Source organism: Leptopilina boulardi, unplaced genomic scaffold (assembly GCF_019393585.1).
Source record: "Leptopilina boulardi isolate dan_hultmark-lab unplaced genomic scaffold, ZJU_Lbou_2.1 LbouV2_195, whole genome shotgun sequence".
In the NCBI taxonomy this organism is placed as follows: domain Eukaryota; kingdom Metazoa; phylum Arthropoda; class Insecta; order Hymenoptera; family Figitidae; genus Leptopilina; species Leptopilina boulardi.
In genome coordinates this window covers 204,300-222,019 of record NW_026137746.1, presented here as the reverse complement: position 1 = coordinate 222,019, position 17,720 = coordinate 204,300, and the positions used below count along the sequence as shown (strand labels likewise).

The following is a 17,720-nucleotide window of genomic DNA, read 5'->3' as shown; positions in this document are numbered from 1 at the left end:
AAAAATCACCCAGAATAATTACATTGTCAAATTTTGATTTGACTTTAATTAATTATATAAAATTTTTGCTAAAATATGAGTTGGACTATTTATTAAAGAAACAATGGAACGGAAGACCATCAATTATTTATAATTCAGAAAGTTATTATATAATTATAAGGTTTAAAATAATGAAAATATTCGGAAATAAGTTAAAAATTTTATTTCTGTCCTTGGAAATTCATTTTCTTATTTTACAATATTTTTTTTTTTTGCACTTTCAATCTCTTGCTTTCATTCGTCTTCTATTGTGATTTCTCGCTAATGCATGAACAATCGTTATACAAAAGTAAATAATCATTAAAATAACGAACTTGTCAAACAACCATGATATAACTGTTGATCCTTCCTGTAAATAGAAGATAAATTCTCTTTTAAAAATTAAAATTATTGTTAAAAATAAACTCGTTTGAATCATATTAACATTGTGACAATTTTCATTCTATACAAATATAAATACTGAATTATAAAATTTAACTTTTGCCATTTTTTATATATCAAAAATACGAATTTAATTTCAAAATATCTTGAAAACTTTTCAATATATTTTTTTTTTTGCTGGGTAGTAATTATTTTAATTGATAATAAAGAAATGTCACTTACCGATGATGCTTTATTGTGTAAATTTCGTTTTTGCTCTGCAAGATATTTTCTAAATGGTTCTTGAAAATTCTCCCCAATAAAAGGCACAGCAGCAAGTAAATTGATTACCTTATCAACGAGTTCTTCATTGAACGCTATAATTACAGCTAATTGTTGTATATGCATTTTTATAACTGCTTTACCAATAAGTGTTGCACCAAAAAATGTCCAAAATGGAATAAGATAATGACCACAAGTGAGTCCAGCAAGATCAAATAATGGATTCGGGATCTACAAAACGAAGTAAAATGTAAAAAATTGAAATAGAAAAAAAAATTGATTTAAATACTTACAGATGCACACGCTAATATACCCCAAAATCCTGCTTTGTGGACAAAATTTTTCATAGCTAATTTAGTACGTAATACAAACGACACATTTCCTCCATTTTCAAGAGTCTCTAAAACTTCTAATTCTTTCAGATCTTCTTGATCACAGTCTTGATTTTTACTAGTGAAGCGACTCTTACGAGCGGCTTTTGCCATAAAATAAGGTGGTAATTCTCCTAAAGCAGTTCCAGCACCCCATAACATTGCTTCTACGCGAACTTTTTTCATAATACTTAAAATTCCCACAGAAGTCATTGTATCTATTACAGATGGACAAATAATTTTATCTGGATAGGGTGGTTCTGGAAAATTAAGCCCTCCACATTCATAAGCGGCCATCGTCACGGCAGCAATGTGTGGTCCAAGATATAATACAAATGTATGCAAGCCGGTCCCTAAACCCACACTTGATAGAACACCCAATCCGACCCAATACATCCATCTTCTGATTATATTTTCTAAATCCCTAAATGTCTGCAAAAAAGACACGATTATTCAAAAGAATCTGATGAATAATATATTAATCTAATAAATTACTGATATTACTAATAGATCATTATTACAGGCTTTATAGTGATTCTAGAAAATATTTTAGGGGAAATAGGGGACTGAAAATTTTAAAATAGGAGACTTTTTATGAGCTAAAAGTTTTGAACGTTTAAATGAACGAAATTTTTTTTTGCAACTTCTTTAAGTATGAATATTATTACAAAATATTGTTTTAAATATCTAAAAAGAAGTTATTAATTTAATAATTGTTTAATTTAATGTTTTATTATACATTGCCATCATAAATTATTATAGGCTAAACTACAAATTTAGTACAGCTTTGAGGTATTTTTGTTTTTTGAAAATTAATTTATACATAAAAAGTTTAAAATATTTGATATAGAAAATTTTTTTAATAAATTTAATCCATTTCTTGAATCAAAAGTTTTAGAAACATATTCTGTTTATGAAACTTTTTACAACTATTTCTCATTAAAAATCTACTTCAAATATCTTCCCTGGCGGATTCGATTTGCGTAATGTCTACTTAACTAAGCGGACTTTAGGTAGACATTAGGTAGACATGTAAAAAAACGTATAAAAAAGCTATTAATCGACTTATTATGATAAAAAAAAGTTGATAAAAGGGTAAATGAATGTTTATAGAGTAAATTCGTACAAAATTTGTAATTAATAAAGCATTAAATAATTAATAATGAATGGAAATGTGCGCGAGGTACCTGATCAGTTCAGCTGTACAATTATTTTCGTGCTATTTTCATGAAAAGAATATAAATTAACTGCAAAAACAATTGATATTTATAAAAAAGTGTAAAATTGATTTAATTTTATTGTTTGCAATACGAATTATTAAATAATAATTAAGTTTTTATCAAATGTGAATAGTGTTGTGAAAACCTGTGAAAACTAATGAGTTACTACATTACCGATCGCATATGATAATAAAAAGTTCTCGATGAGTGTAACAAAAAAGCTGCAATCATGTCCGTAATTTTGGACGAGAAACAATTATGAAATCAATAATTATTTGTATAACTTTATTCTGAATTTTAAAATTCACTTTTTATTTTCTTTCAAAGCAAAAGCTTGGAAGAAAACATGCTCGCACTGTATTGTAAAAACTGGTGGCGCCATCTCTCATATGCGATCGGTAATGTAGTAACTCATTAGTTTTCACAGGTTTTCACAACACTATTCACATTTGATAAAAACTTAATTATTATTTAATAATTCGTATTGCAAACAATAAAATTAAATCAATTTTACACTTTTTTATAAATATCAATTGTTTTTGCAGTTAATTTATATTCTTTTCATGAAAATAGCACGAAAATAATTGTACAGCTGAACTGATCAGGTACCTCGCGCACATTTCCATTCATTATTAATTATTTATTGCTTTACTAATTACAAATTTTGTACGAATTTACTCTATAAACATTCATTTACCCTTTTATCAACTTTTTTTTATCATAATAAGTCGATTAATAGCTTTTTTATACGTTTTTTTACATGTCTACCTAATGTCTACCTAAAGTCCGCTTAGTTAAGTAGACATTACGCAAATCGAATCCGCCAGGGTTACAAAATCATTACTAAAAATTTTTTTAAATTAGTTCACAACGACTTTAATCGAAATTTATCAAATAATTTTATAAAGCATTTTAATACAAAAGTTTTTAAATAAGTCGTTTTAGTCAGTTTACATAGAAAAAAAGTTGATTTTTTTATTTTTAAAAAATTTAATTAGTTAACAAACATTTTATTATTAGAAATGAAATGAATTATATTTATTTCTTAATAAAAATGTTTCATAGAAATATTTTCAAGAATTTCAAGGACAAATTTTTGAAAAAATTATTTAGTTACTCTTTTTAAGAAAATTGAAATCTAATTTATAAAAATTATTTAAATTCCGAAATTCGGCAATTATTTTAAATAATAAAGAAATTTTAGTAAAATTTTAATTAAATGTTTTAAATAATTGAATTTTTGAAAAACTAGATTAGCTTTTTAATAATTAATTCAATAAAGAATTTAAGTTGAAAATAATTGAAATTATTGTAAATTTAAAATAATGAAAATTATTAACAAAATTTTAAACAATAATTTAATTTTAGAGAATTTTAAATTAAAAAATGTTTTAAATAATTTAATTATTAAAAAAAATTTATAAAAGTTATTGAAATAATTAATTTACAAAAGAATTTTAGAAACAAATTTTAGACAATTTTTAAAATGAAAAAATGATTTAAATAATTCAGTTTTCGAAGAACTTGAAAGTTATTAGAAATAATAAATTAAACAAAGAATTTTTGATAAAACTTTTAGAAATAATTCAATTTTGAAAAATTTTCAGTTAAAATTTTTAAAAATAATTGAATTTTTTAATATTTTTTATTAAAACTATTGTAAATTAGAGTTACTTAAAATTATTAACAAAATTTTATGCAATAATTGAATTTTAGGTAATTTTAAATTCAAAAATTATTTTAAAAAAAGGAATTTTTTAAAGAACTTGATTAAAATGATTGAAAATAATTCATTTTGTGAAGTATTCTGGTTAATATTTTTTTGAATAATTCAAATTTGCAAAGATATTTATATATTTTATACTAAAAAAATTCGAATTTATTTAAAAAATGTTTTAAAAGTCGAAGAAGTCACATTTTATTAAAATAAGTTGAAATTAGTTGCATTCATGAAAAAAAAATCGATAAATGTCGAGGAATCTGAGATTTGCAAATGCTATTTAATAGAAATTCTATCAAAATTTTTTAGTAAGTATTAAATTTTCCTTTGGATAGACTTTGATGGATTTTGAATCCAAATTTTTTGATTACATAATGTGTTAGTTATTTATTTGATAAATAATAATTATTCTATCCACACATTTGTTATAAATTCATTTAATTTTTGGAAGAAAATGAATATTTCTAAAAAGTATTCTCATAAAAATCAAAACTTTATACTTATTTGTTGTAAAAATAGGGGAAATTCAGGGAAAATTTTTCAAATACTTTTAGGGACAAATAGGGAGAAAAGGGGACTTTTAGAAAAAATAGGGGACGACTATGAAGCCTGTTATTATTATTTTTTTTCAAGAAAACATATGTATTTTTTTATTTTTTTGAACTGATAAAAATGATGGAAGTTAACATTTTTTTTTTTAAATTTAACGTCGTCAGAGGCCGAGTACTTTTGAATTGCGCTTTTATCTGACACAATAACAGATAAAAATTAAATCTTATACATATATGAAACTTGTTTCGTTTTTCTTTATTATTTTAAAAATGTTGTAAAAAATAACGTAACTACAACAGAAGCATCTAAAAAATTGAAATTAAGTCTAAAAAGTTAATTTTTCTCAAAACCGTAGTGATCGGTTTTGTAATTTTTTTTTTAATCACGTTATATAAAAATCATTATAATTACAGTGACGACTCGATTCCGGCTTCGCGCGGGAGCAAGCGGGAGAAAAAGCAGGGTCGGATTTATGCGGGAACGATGAAATTTCGAGTTTCTTTACATATTCGTCGTGAAACGTGTAAAATTTCATCGTTACCGCATAAATTCGACCCTGCTTTCTCTCCCGCTTGCTCCCGCGCGAAGCCGGAATCGAGTCATCACAGTTGATTTTCAAAGCATCGATCGGGCGCAACACGGCTTCACATTTTTAATGATAATTCGATGACGGATTAATATTTTTTAATTTTCTAAAATTTATTTTAAAGCTGAAATTCTAGCGAAGATTTCTGTGTTTTAAAAAATTTTTATCTAAATTTTTCTAGATTTTTGAAAATGTTACCAAAATTAGAAAATTTGATAATATTTTTTCCATCTTTCTCACTCTACAACTCAGAAAATTATTAACGGAATGGCTTCAAACATGGCTTATTTTATTCAAAATTTAATAAGCTTTCTAACCGTTTTTGAGTTTTTTTGTATCTCCTTTTGTTGCAGAAATATGATTGAAAAAGTGATAACATGTTTTTTCAGAGAGTCGCGTGTAATCGTCCTGATACTTCTGGACGGTACTGTATTATTAAATAAATTTAAAAAAAACAAAACTAACCTGTTGCTGAGGTCCAGAAATCCTACTGAGTAATAGACACGTCAACAAAATTAATGCAAAACTTAAAACTATTTTATAATGTCTTAAAATTTTCTTGCATAAACTTCCACAGTCAATCATTAACTCTCTTAAAAAATAATTGATGGTCGTAATAGGATGATGCCATAATGTTAAACTGTCAGAATCTAAATTATTATTGTCCATATATTTTGGATTAGGTATTGAGTGATTTTCAAAACTAGAAAAGTCAGATTTTTGACTTGGAATATTTGTTTCTCCATGTGTAGAAACTGGAATGGAATTTTTAGTTCGCCTTGAAGAACTTTTATTTTTTAACATAGTAACGGCAGTATAAATTATCTGAAAAACATAATGTTTTTTGTTTCTTTATTTATTGCTATAGTACAATGTAAATTTTAGTAATCAGTATAACTTACAGACTATCTTATCATTTTATTCATTTTTTGTTGAATATAGAAATCATATATATACATAATAAATATTAATAGTTGTTTTTTTTTATCTTGACTCTGACTTACAGTGTAATACGGTGCAATTGTTTTATCACTTTATAAATATTCAAAAAAAATGTGAAAAAAGACTTATTGTTAATTCGAAAACAAAACTGTTTATGCCTTAAATTTAAGAAACGCATGATTATGTTCTAAAAATCATTAGTTAGAATTTTCATTTTATGGAATTTTATTTGTCCTAATTATTTTTGAGCCGAATTTTTATTTGTTCGAATTAGTATTTTGCAGAATTTTTATCTAATCGATTTTCTATATTACAGAATTTTTATATAACCGAAAATTTAGTTCATAGAATTTCTATTTGTTCGAATTTTTATTTGCTCCAATTTTCATTTAACATAATAGGCATTTTGTTCGAACTATTATTTGATTGAATTTCCATATAACCGATTTTTCATACTACAGAATTTTTACTTAACCTAAAAATCATTTAACAGAATTTCTAATTGATAGAATTTTCATTTGTCCGAAATTGCAAATGGCCGAACGAACAATCGATTTCGGCGCAATTTTTAAAATCAACCAATCAAAAATTATCCATAAAATTGTGATTGGTTGATTTAAAAAATCGCGCCAAAATCGATTGTTCGTTCGGCCATTTGCAATTTCGGACAAATGAAAATTCTATCCAATCTTGATTCTATCAATTAGAAATTCTGTTAAATGTTTTTTCGGTTAAGTAAAAATTCTGTAGTAATATGAAAAATCGGTTATATGGAAATTCAATCAAATAATAGTTCGAACAAATGAAAATTCATCTGAATGAAAATTCTATGCAATGAAATTCTACCCAATAAAAATTCTTTAAAATTATTTCAATTAGAAATGATTAAAAAACAAATCGTGATTGGTCAATTTTAAAAATCGCGCCGAAATATTTCTGTAGATTATTTGTTCGGTCATTTCCAAGTTTGGACAAATGAAAATTCTGCGTTTGAGAAAATTTATCAATTAACAATTCGTACAAATCAAAATTCAGACAAAAATGTAGATTGAATGCAAATTTTGCTAAACTAAAATTCGGTTAAATTATAATTCTCTTAATTAAAAAACTTTTAAAAGAGAAATTCTGTGAAATAAAAATTCGGCGCCTAAAAATTTTGTTAAGTAAAAATTAGTTTAAAAAGAAATTCTGTTAAATGTTAAAAAAAATTAATTTCTTGAAAATTAGCCGAAATTCGCAGTGGATCATATTTAATCATTTATCTTTAGTTGAATTTTAAAATGTAAAATTTTTATCGAACATAATTTCAATTAAACCGAAATTCTGTTATAAATTAAAAAGTTGTGACATAAAAAATTCCGAGTAAATTCCAAATTTTGTTAAAATTAAAAGTAGGTATAATTTAAAAATATTTCAAATGAAATAATAAAATGTGTTTCAAATGTAATTAAGTAGGTGACAATGATAAAAATGAAATGCAAAAAAAGTACCTGAGCCTAGAAAGAATAATATACCAGTTGAGTAGCTTAGTAATGCTCAAATCTGTTTTATGTGAAATTCCAACATCATTTTTAGATAAAAATTAAAATTCGTGTGTTTATAATTCAATGGAAGGAAGATGTCAAAGACGTAAATAATTCGTTATTAATAAATACTACATGGTCCTTGGTTCCTGAACCTAAAAGTAAAAATATTGTTGTTTATAAATGAGTTTTAACTTTCTTAAAATATATTTATAATAATTTTGAAAATCTATTATAAGGTTAATTTTGTTAAACGAAAATTTAGTTGTATCATTTTGAGAGGAAAATAATTAAACTTTAGAGAATTTAAGTGAAGATATAAAGTTTTAAACAACATGGATTATATATAAATTATGTTAGTAGCTCTTTTACAAAAATTATTCTTATTTCAAACAGACAGGCAAAATAGAATTTTGTTTTTATTAAAAAATTTTGGAGTCACAGATATTTAGAATAATATTTATCTTTTTTATCTTGAATACAAAAATAATTATTCTTTAAATACTCAGAGTAACAGATAATTTACAAAATATATGCTGCAGTAAATTCAAAATTTCAGATTTAATATGGCGGAATTTTTTTTTAATTTATCGAATTCGATTTAAACTTGTCACTCAGGTATTCTTAGAATTTTTAATTATTAATTTAATGTTAAATTTTTAATCATCAGCGGCTTTAAAAACTCCCGAATTGAGTTTTATACGAATCTAATGAATTTAAAAAAAATCTGATATGTATATTGGATCCGCCATTTTTATTTAAATTCTATTTAAGCAAATTTCTATATTACAAAAATTGTTACTTAAAGGAATTTTCATTTTACAGAATTTTTATTTCATCGAATTTGAATTTATCAAAATTTCATTAGTTGCTCGAATTTTCATTTGTTACAATTGACATTGAAAAACGCTGAATAAAAATAATTATAAAACGCCAAATTTTTATTTTACAAAACTTTAATTACTTTAAATAAATATCCAATAGAAAAATTTAGGAGCAAAATTTAAATTTAACGAATCATAATTTCATTGATAAGTTTTGACTGATTAATTTTAAATCTTCCCCACAAATTTTTCGATGAGATATTTATTCGGTTAAATGAAAATTTTGTAAAACAAAAATCATTTTAAGAATTTCATCAAATGTAAATTCGAACAAATGAAAATTCAACGAGAAATGAATTCTTTATAATTATTCTTTCTGTAAACTAATAATTCTTTTAAATAACTATTTTGTCTAATGAAAATTTTAGAAAAATAATAATTCTGACAAATTCAAATTCGATGAGATAAAAAATTTTTAAAATAAAAATTTATTTAAGTAACAATATTCGATTAAATGAAATTTCTGATAAATAATAATAATTCGAAGAAATGAAAATTCTGCTAAAAGTAAATTCTAGATAATAAAATTTTGTTAAATCAAAATTCAAAAAAAATTATGTGGCAAATGAAAATTTTGTTTATTTCAAATGATATTTATATTAAAAGAAAAATATAAAAAATAAATATTACGTTAGGTTTCTAATTATGTCAAAAGAATTTCAATCGAATAATAATTTGAAATTTCAAGAATATTCATGCGCCTCAATATTTTTGAAAGAAATTAATGGCTTTTAATAATTTTTAAGCTAGGTATTATTTATTATTTAACAGAGATCTTTTTTTCGTTCTTTCGAGAAAAAAGAAGTATACATATTTTTTTTTTTTATTTTTTTATAAGTAACCAAATTTTCGAGTTGTTAATTTTTAAAAATCTGCTTTTCTCTAAAATTATTGAATCTAGGAATTTCTTCCAAGAAAAAAAAAGTTTTAGTTTTTCTTCCACTTTTGAATAATGTTAAAAAAAATAATTTTTTTTTAAATTTTTGTTACCAAAATAGCATTTTTTTATAAAAAAAAATTAATTTTTTTTAAACTTTGGATCCAAATTTTAAAAAATTCTTAACTCGAAAATTTTTGCACTTATAAAAAAAAATTTTAAAAAAGTATACCACTTGGTTGGTATTTAAGCAACCAAACTATTTGTTTGAGTCAACCAAAAAATTTGGTTTAGTGTTTTTTGTTGGCATAACAAAAATGTTTGGTTAGCTAAACCAAATTTTTTTTGTTAGGTCAACAAAAATGTTTGGTTGATTAAACAAACAGTTTTTTTTGTAAAATTAAAAATTTTATTCTACCTTATTTCTTTTCTTTTTATCTTTTTTATTTATTTATTATCAATTTGATATTGAATTTATATTTATCCAATTGAAATATTTGTGGCTTTGAAAAATCTCATCTCCGCCTAGGATCGAACCTCTGTTTTAAAACTGAAGGTCGGGAGCTCTAACCACTGGACTACCCATCCTTGTGAGAGATTTAAACTAACTGTTCTCTTAAGTTATGAGCTGAGAGCGAATCAAATTATTTGATTTTCGCAACCAAATTTTCGTTAGGACAACAAACGATCATTTGGTTTTTTTGACCAAACTATTTTGTTGTGTTAACCAAATTATTTTGTTGTCGTAACCAAATTTTGGTTGGAATTTAAATATGTTCAACCAAATAATTTGGTTGAAATAAATCTACGACTTTGTTTTAGCCAACTAAAATTTGGTTACAAGATCCGAAATTGCCTAACCAAACAATTTTGTTGCAAACACTAAATTTTTTTTCTCAGAGTAGGTAGGTGTCACCCTACGATTTCGTTCATCTTGATATATGTTGTAGTACTCGAAAAACTAATTAACACGTATAATTTTTAATCGGCAATGGTGAACATTTAATGGGTGAAAAACACTTCTAAAGTTTTTGCGGAAATATAGAAATTTCACAACATAAAGAAAAATTTTAAAAAAAAATTCTTTTTGCTGAATAATAATTTAGCACGAAAAATGGAATTAAACAGTAGCATTTTCACCCATCAACCCCCATAAATTTAGGGGTAAACACTCCCAAAAATGAGCTTTTCGTTCAAAATTATATAATTCCTGGCTTTATATTTTATTTTTCTGTGCAAAATAATTAGATATAAGAATTGTAAAATATTAACAAATGTAAAAAAAATTTGTCCAGGCGGTGGATTGGGATAAACAACCCCTTTAAGTATATTACTTCAAATAAAAGACTTTATCAGAAAAAAATTTATTTCTTCTGCAAAAATCATCCATATAATAAGAGGGATACTTTCTTTTCATTTGATTTTTTTTTTTAATTTTTAGGGGTAGTTACCCCCTAAAAATAAAGTTTCAGATTTGAAAATATTTTCAAAATAAAAAGAAAGTACTTCTCTTATTTTGTAGATGAATTTTGCAGAAGAAATAAATTTTTTTTTTTCTAATATAGTCTTTTATTTGAAATAATATGTTTTTAAGGGTTGTTTATCCCAATCCACCGCCTGGACAAATTTTTTTTACATTTGTTAATATTTTACAACTCTTATATCTAATTATTTTGCACAGAAAAATAAAATATAAAGCCAGGAATTATATAATTTTGAACGAAAAGTTCATTTTTGGGAGTGTTTACCCCTAAATTTATGGGGGTTGATGGGTGAAAATGCTACTGTTTAATTCCATTTTTCGTGCTAAATTATTATTGAGCAAAAAAAAATAATTTTTTTTTTGAATTTTTCTTTATATTGTGAAATTTCTATATTTCCGTAAAAACTTTAGAGGTAGTTTTCACCCCTTAAATGTTCATCACTGCCGATAAAAATATTTACGTGTTAATTAGTTTTTCGAGTACTATAACATATATCAAGATGAACGAAATCGTAGGGTGACACCTACCTAGTGTTCCTTGTTAGTCACAAGTTATTTCAAATTCATATCTAATAAAAATAGTTGTTTAAAATTTTATATTTTTTAAAATATACTTATAAATTATCATCAACTTTTCATATTCACTTTTTTTTCATATTACATATCTGTAGAGGAATATAAATAAAACAAATCAAAAATAAATTTATCTCTATGAAGAAATATTACTTATGATTGTAATTCAATGATGATGTATTTTTTATTATGAAAAATAAACCTTGAGAATTTTCATTCTTTTTCCGTTATTAAATTATTAATTAATAGAACATGTGATAAAACAATTTACACCGTTGTTACGAGTCAAGAAAGAAATTAAAATATTTTATCGCTACTTTTAATATTGTATTACTATTTCTGTTTTTTATTATTAGTATTTAACTTCGTGATATCTTAATAATCAGAATCATACAATTGACTATAATATTTATTATACAAGTAAAATGTATACATACATTTTAAAAATTTAAATAAATGATAAATTATTAGTTAATTAATTAATAATACTAATAATAATAATAATAATAATAATAATAATAATAATAACTATTATTATACCTACTATTATCATAATAATAATTATTATTATTAATTATTATAGTACTTATTACCCAAATAATTGTTAAATTATTATTTAATATTATAATTAATAATAATGTTTAATTAATATTTCTTTATTTATTTTTATATATGTGCGATTCCAGGTGAGATTTTGACTTTTTCGGAGTAGGTTAACCGATTGCAATGAAGCTTTGGAATTTTGTTATATATAGTAAGACTAATCTTTAACGTAAATTTCAGCTTAAAATATATGTTTAGTTTACAAGATTTCCAATAATAACAAAAAATTTTAAACTACTATATCTTCCGTTCTAATAATCGGATTGAGGTCTACTATTTTTTTAAAATGTCAAGGAAAATGAGAGGAATAAATCTCTTTCAGAACAATTTTTTATAATTTTACAACTAAAAAAATTATTAAATAATAATTGAGTAAATTTCAAGCGACAATTTAAAATTCAATCACTTAAACGCTAAAATGATCTTACCAGTGTTTTCTTTAATGTTCCAAAGGAATCCAATTGTAAATGCAAGTTTAACTTATTTAATTTTAATAATTTACGAGTATAAACAATTGCGATTTCTGCTAGTTGACGTGCAGACGACATTGCGCACGCAGCATTCTCACGTATCCAATTTAGTCCACCAATCACGTCAGCTGGTTACAGGAGAATGCTGCGTGCGCAATGTCGTCTGCACGTCAACTAGCAGAAATCGCAATTGTTTATACTCGTAAATTATTAAAATTAAATAAGTTAAACTTGCATTTACAATTGGATTCCTTTGGAACATTAAAGAAAACACTAGTAAACCCATTTTAGCATTTAAGTGATTGAATTTTAAATTGTCGCTTAAAATTTATTCAATTATTATTTAATAATTTTTTTTTGTTGTAAAATTATAAAAAATTGTTCTGAAAGAGATTTATTCCTCTCATTTTCCTTGACATTTTAAAAACTAGTAGACTAGTCTTACTATATATAACAAAATTCCAAAGTTTCATTGCAATCGGTTAACCTACTCCGAAAAAGTCAAAATCTCACCTGGAATCGCACAGCTGTTAAAACGAAAAATTTGTAAATAACTGCGTCAAGTATTTTTTAATTTAATAAAAGTTTATTAAGTATATTAACGCTAATAATATATAATATAATAATCATGGAATAAACAATTATCCATAATAATCAATAGTTAATAATTCGATAATTAGAAATAAAATTTTTAATCGTCATTTTTATTCTTTAAAAACCAAATTTTCTTATTATTGATAATATAGGTATACAAGGAATAAATTATCTAAAAATTATTTATGAATTATTATATGTGACGCTCCACGAGAGAAGGGACCTATCTCCGAAATAATATTAGGCTTAATTTTCATGTACTCTCGTGGAGCGTCACATATATTAATATAATTAATAAAACAATTTCATTAAAAATTTTAAATTTATTTTACTCTGAATTATTTACTTTATATCGTATATTAAATTTATTTTTTAAAATAACAAAAGAATAAAAAAAATATACATTTTATTTATTGTATGGCCCCGTAAGCTACCCGATTTTCATACGCCCCTGGATTTAAAATACAAACCAATTTACTCCCTTCTTGCCCATTGATCATGACCCTCTTTTTATTTACAAAATTGTCATTAGCCATAGAATCAAGGACCGTAAATTAGGGGTTCAAATGTAAAATTTAACCACGTAGGAATTAAAGAAAAATTAAATTTAACATTATTTAGTCTAATTTTAATGTTTAGAATTTACATAATGTAGAAATAATTTTAATTGAATTATATTTAAAAATATAGTGCACTTAATATTTTTAAATTAAAAATTATTTTGTATAAAAGAAATACTTGAAATTATAAATAAAAACATTCTAACCTTTTTTAATATTACGTACCACGTATGTACATGTCAAAATAAGATTCATTCTAAAGATTAATAAATACGTCATGGTTCATGTACATAATAAAAAAAAATATACACACTACATACATTTATAAACGAAATATAAAATAGGATTATAAAACAATGCGGCATAAATGTGTGAAACTTTGATTCAATTAGTAATATAGATCAGGTGATCTTATAAAGAATTTTTGTTTCACGAATAAGATGATGAAACAATATAATAATTTCAATTGTTACAACAAAAAAATAGCTGAACATATTAATTATATTTATGCTAAAAATATAATGAATATTATACAAAAAAAAAAAAAAATATTAATTATTAAAAGTAGATATTTTCTAAAATAATATTAATGTTAAATTGTTTGGATATGATTAATATATTACAACAAAACAAGAACATTGCAATTAATTGGAGCAAGAAAATGATTATTAATTAGGATAGTTATTATTATATTATTAATAATAAATATATTGAAAACTATTTCTATAATAATTAAAGATTGACATTAATCATATAAACTTACAATAAATTCCTTCTAACTGATTCAAACTGGAACAACGTGTCACTCACTTAAATGATATTTTATTATTTATATGTAATTCTACAATCTGTAACCAAGTTGTTGAAAAAAGCAACAGTCATATTCCAATACCGTAATAATAGTCTACTTTTAGTATGTTAATGCTTCATGGCGCCACTTTCGATTCTTCTACTGGTTTAGGGCCAATACACAATAGTTTCGCGACAGTCGTTCGCGAACATGATGCATGTGTTAGAAAAGAACAGAGATATACTTGTGTCCTTTTCTATCTCATGAACCACGCTCGTGCATGCCTATCGCGAAGCTAATCTGCGTTGATCTTTAATAATAATAGAGAATCATTATCGTTATCATTGTGATTATCAAGTATCGTGAACAAGTAATAATTTAAAATAGAATTTCATGTAATTAATATTAATGACACGATTTTCAAACAAAATTAAAAAGATTTAATATAGATTTAATTGAATTGAATAATGATGAGAGTAAGGAGGATAGTGATATATTAGACTGTGTCACTTTTAATGTCGCAGAGCATTCGATATGTGATATTAGGCTTTATTTACAACCCTTGCGGGATTGGTTTCCATGGTCTGCACTCGTTATTTGTTATAATTCTCGTCAAGTACAGCACCCTGCTTTAGTAAAAATTTAGTAACTTTATAGTTATTTTTAATTTTAACAATAAAGTCACTAAATTCTTACTAAAGTAGGGTAGGGTAGTTGACGAGAATTATGAAGAAAGGCGAGTGGGGACCATGGAAACCAACCAAAGCGTGAAGGCGCCGTCCCATGAAAGTGTGAAATGCTGGCGTAAAAACGGAAAGTATGAGAACGAAAGAGATAGTGATATATGTTCATCTCTTTTGTTCTCATGCTTTCTGCTTTTACGCCGGAGTTTACGTTGTCAAGGCCTTTGTCCAATATGTTCCTTAAGGCCCTTTCCAGAATGGAGCTAAACGCAACGCAAACGCGACGCATCCCCATTTGCTTAGCATTGCGATGCGTCGCGTCTGCGTTGCATTTAGCTCCATTCTGGAAAGGGCTTAATGTTTGCGTTGCGTGACTGACCCGTTGCTTCGCAAGCGCAGTTCTTTAGTTCCGCCCTCAACAATTACTAGGCTTGATAAATACGAACATCTTGTAACCGTCATATTTGTTTTGATTTTTTTTTTATAAAACACACCTGCACTTATTGCGCATTTTCTCTTCATAATTCAACGTTTAACTTTTCTTAATTTTCTAATTTATTCTATATTCAGTTATATTGCTTATTTTTCTCATAATTCCGCCTTAGGCTGCAGTCCTATGGCAGAATTTTGCGTTGCGTTTTGTCACTAGACCCTGAGTGTAAACATAGCAAACATATATCTGCATCTCTTTTACACTTATGGTCTAGTGACAAAACGCAACGCAAAACGCTGCCATGGGACTGCAGCCTAAGTGTAAACATAGGAAACATATATCTGCATCACTTTTACACTCATGGTCTAGTGACAAAACGCAACGCAAAACGCTGCCATGGGACTGCAGCCTTAGTTTATTTATTTTCAACGGTAATTTCATTTTTTTCTGAGAATTTTATGCATCGAGTAGTAGATTCTTGAACGGGAACGCAATCGTTCAAGAATCTATTCTGCTTAGGCCTTTAGTGTCATGAAAATACGTAATGGAACACTAGCGCCACTGATTGTATTAAACTTAGCTGGACAGTCAGTTATTGTAAAAGTTTTAAAAATAAGGAGCAATGTATTTTTGGGTTATGTTCAACGTACTTCTAATTTTTCCCACTGTTTACAACTTCCCACGAGAACGCTTGTGTTCCATTACGTATTTTCATCACACTAAGCGGTTACCAAAATGTGGTCCACTTTTATGGAGCGGTCACACCTCGCCTGCAGGTGCAGTTGCCAATGGCGCATTTAGACCTCTCGGCTGCCTGCCTGCTGCAGTTGCCATGGTAACATAATGGGAGTGAGTGAAACAGACGGAAAATTTAAATTTTCTGCTTCACTCACTCTTATCATGTTACCATGGTAACTGCAGCAGGCAGGCAGCCGAGAGGTCTGAATGCGCCTTAAGAGTAAGAGAGATGGAAAATCTTCTATCTCTCTTACTCTTACACGGTATTGCCATGGGCAACTGCTCCTGCAGCCGAGGTGTGACCGCTCCATCAATGTACGTCGTTCGGTTTCTTATATCTCTATGTTCGGTTTCCTTATACTATTCCATGATTTTATGATTCATTTTCCTTTCTTTATCTCTATTTTATTTTTTTTTTCGTTTTACTTATTTATTTTCATGATTCATCCCTTTTTTAAGGATTTTAAAGAATTTAATACTTATTTTATCTTATTCTGTCATAATTTATTCTTTAAAAATAATAATTATCAATTATTGGTTTATTATTTTATTATAATGTATGCTCCAAATAATAGTTATTAATGATTATTTTATTTACCAATCATTTCTAATTATATTTAAAGTTTTTTAATTAATTTATTGTATTTATTAATTATTATTAACTATATCTATTATCAAGACTCAATTATTGCATCGACCCTTATCATACTCGCATTCGCCTAGAACAATTTTCTAGAGAAAGAGGGAAACTGCAGAAAAACCTCTTTCTGAGTATGTACTAATTTATTTATTAATTAATTACTAATAACTTGTAAAATAATAATCAGTATTGAATAATAATATATTATTATTTTTTTTTTAAATTAATTTGTTAATTTTATTTATCATTATTCCTTTATTTATTTATCATTACTTCGATAATGATTATTTTTATCTTAATGTTTATTTTAATACTTATTATTCTACACTAATTAACTTTATAAATATTGTATTTTGTTAATAAAAATACAATATTCAAAATTTCAAACTTGAATATTGCTTTAATTGTAAGTTATATGTTAACTATACGTAACTCGTACGTAAGTCACATTCTCATCCATGGCATATAACAAAGATTTTCCAAACCCTGAAGTTCAGTGACAGATTTACGGAAGCGCCTACAAGTCACCAGCGAACTATCTTGTTCGCGTCACATTTTTACGGAAGCCTGTACGGCTCACGAGCGTCTCGGACGCAAGTGGCGGTGTTTCGTACCACAAGTGGCACGAAGTCCGTCCAACTTGTGGCAAGTTCGTTAGTTCGTGCCACTTGTTGGACAGGCTCCGTGCCACTTGTGGAAAGTGGATTTTTTGAAGGGTCATTCACAAATATGACAATTCCGTTGGATCCTGTTGCTATCTATTTCGTCAGTGCTTTTCATTTCAATTTCATGTGAAG

At 25.8% G+C, this 17,720-nt stretch overlaps 1 protein-coding gene across 2 annotated transcripts; it reads right to left on the bottom strand.

Moving 5' to 3' along the window:
* Positions 1-187: 187 nt before the first annotated feature.
* On the bottom strand, positions 188-14,560 carry LOC127278086 (vacuole membrane protein 1-like). 2 transcript variants are annotated; one of them, XM_051299618.1, is made up of 6 exons: positions 14,403-14,560; positions 7,563-7,750; positions 5,596-5,955; positions 975-1,484; positions 643-912; positions 188-388 (listed from the first exon to the last, which is right to left on the bottom strand). In XM_051299618.1, the coding sequence occupies exons 3-6, from the start codon at positions 5,932-5,934 to the stop codon at positions 260-262; spliced, it is 1,248 nt and encodes a 415-aa protein (XP_051155575.1). In that variant the 5' UTR covers positions 5,935-5,955; positions 7,563-7,750; positions 14,403-14,560; the 3' UTR covers positions 188-259. The 2 variants fall into 2 exon arrangements, with proteins under 2 accessions (XP_051155575.1, XP_051155576.1); XM_051299619.1 differs by lacking the exon at positions 7,563-7,750.
* Positions 14,561-17,720: the final 3,160 nt, after the last annotated feature.

Coding starts and splice junctions, on each gene's coding strand:
- LOC127278086 (XM_051299618.1), bottom strand. CDS start 5,934: ATGTTAAAAAATAAAAGTTCTTCAAGGCGAACTAAAAATTCCATTCCA. Junction 913..974: donor GTATATTAGCGTGTGCATCT/GTAAGTATTTAA, acceptor TTCGTTTTGTAG/ATCCCGAATCCATTATTTGA. Junction 389..642: donor TACACAATAAAGCATCATCG/GTAAGTGACATT, acceptor TTCTATTTACAG/GAAGGATCAACAGTTATATC.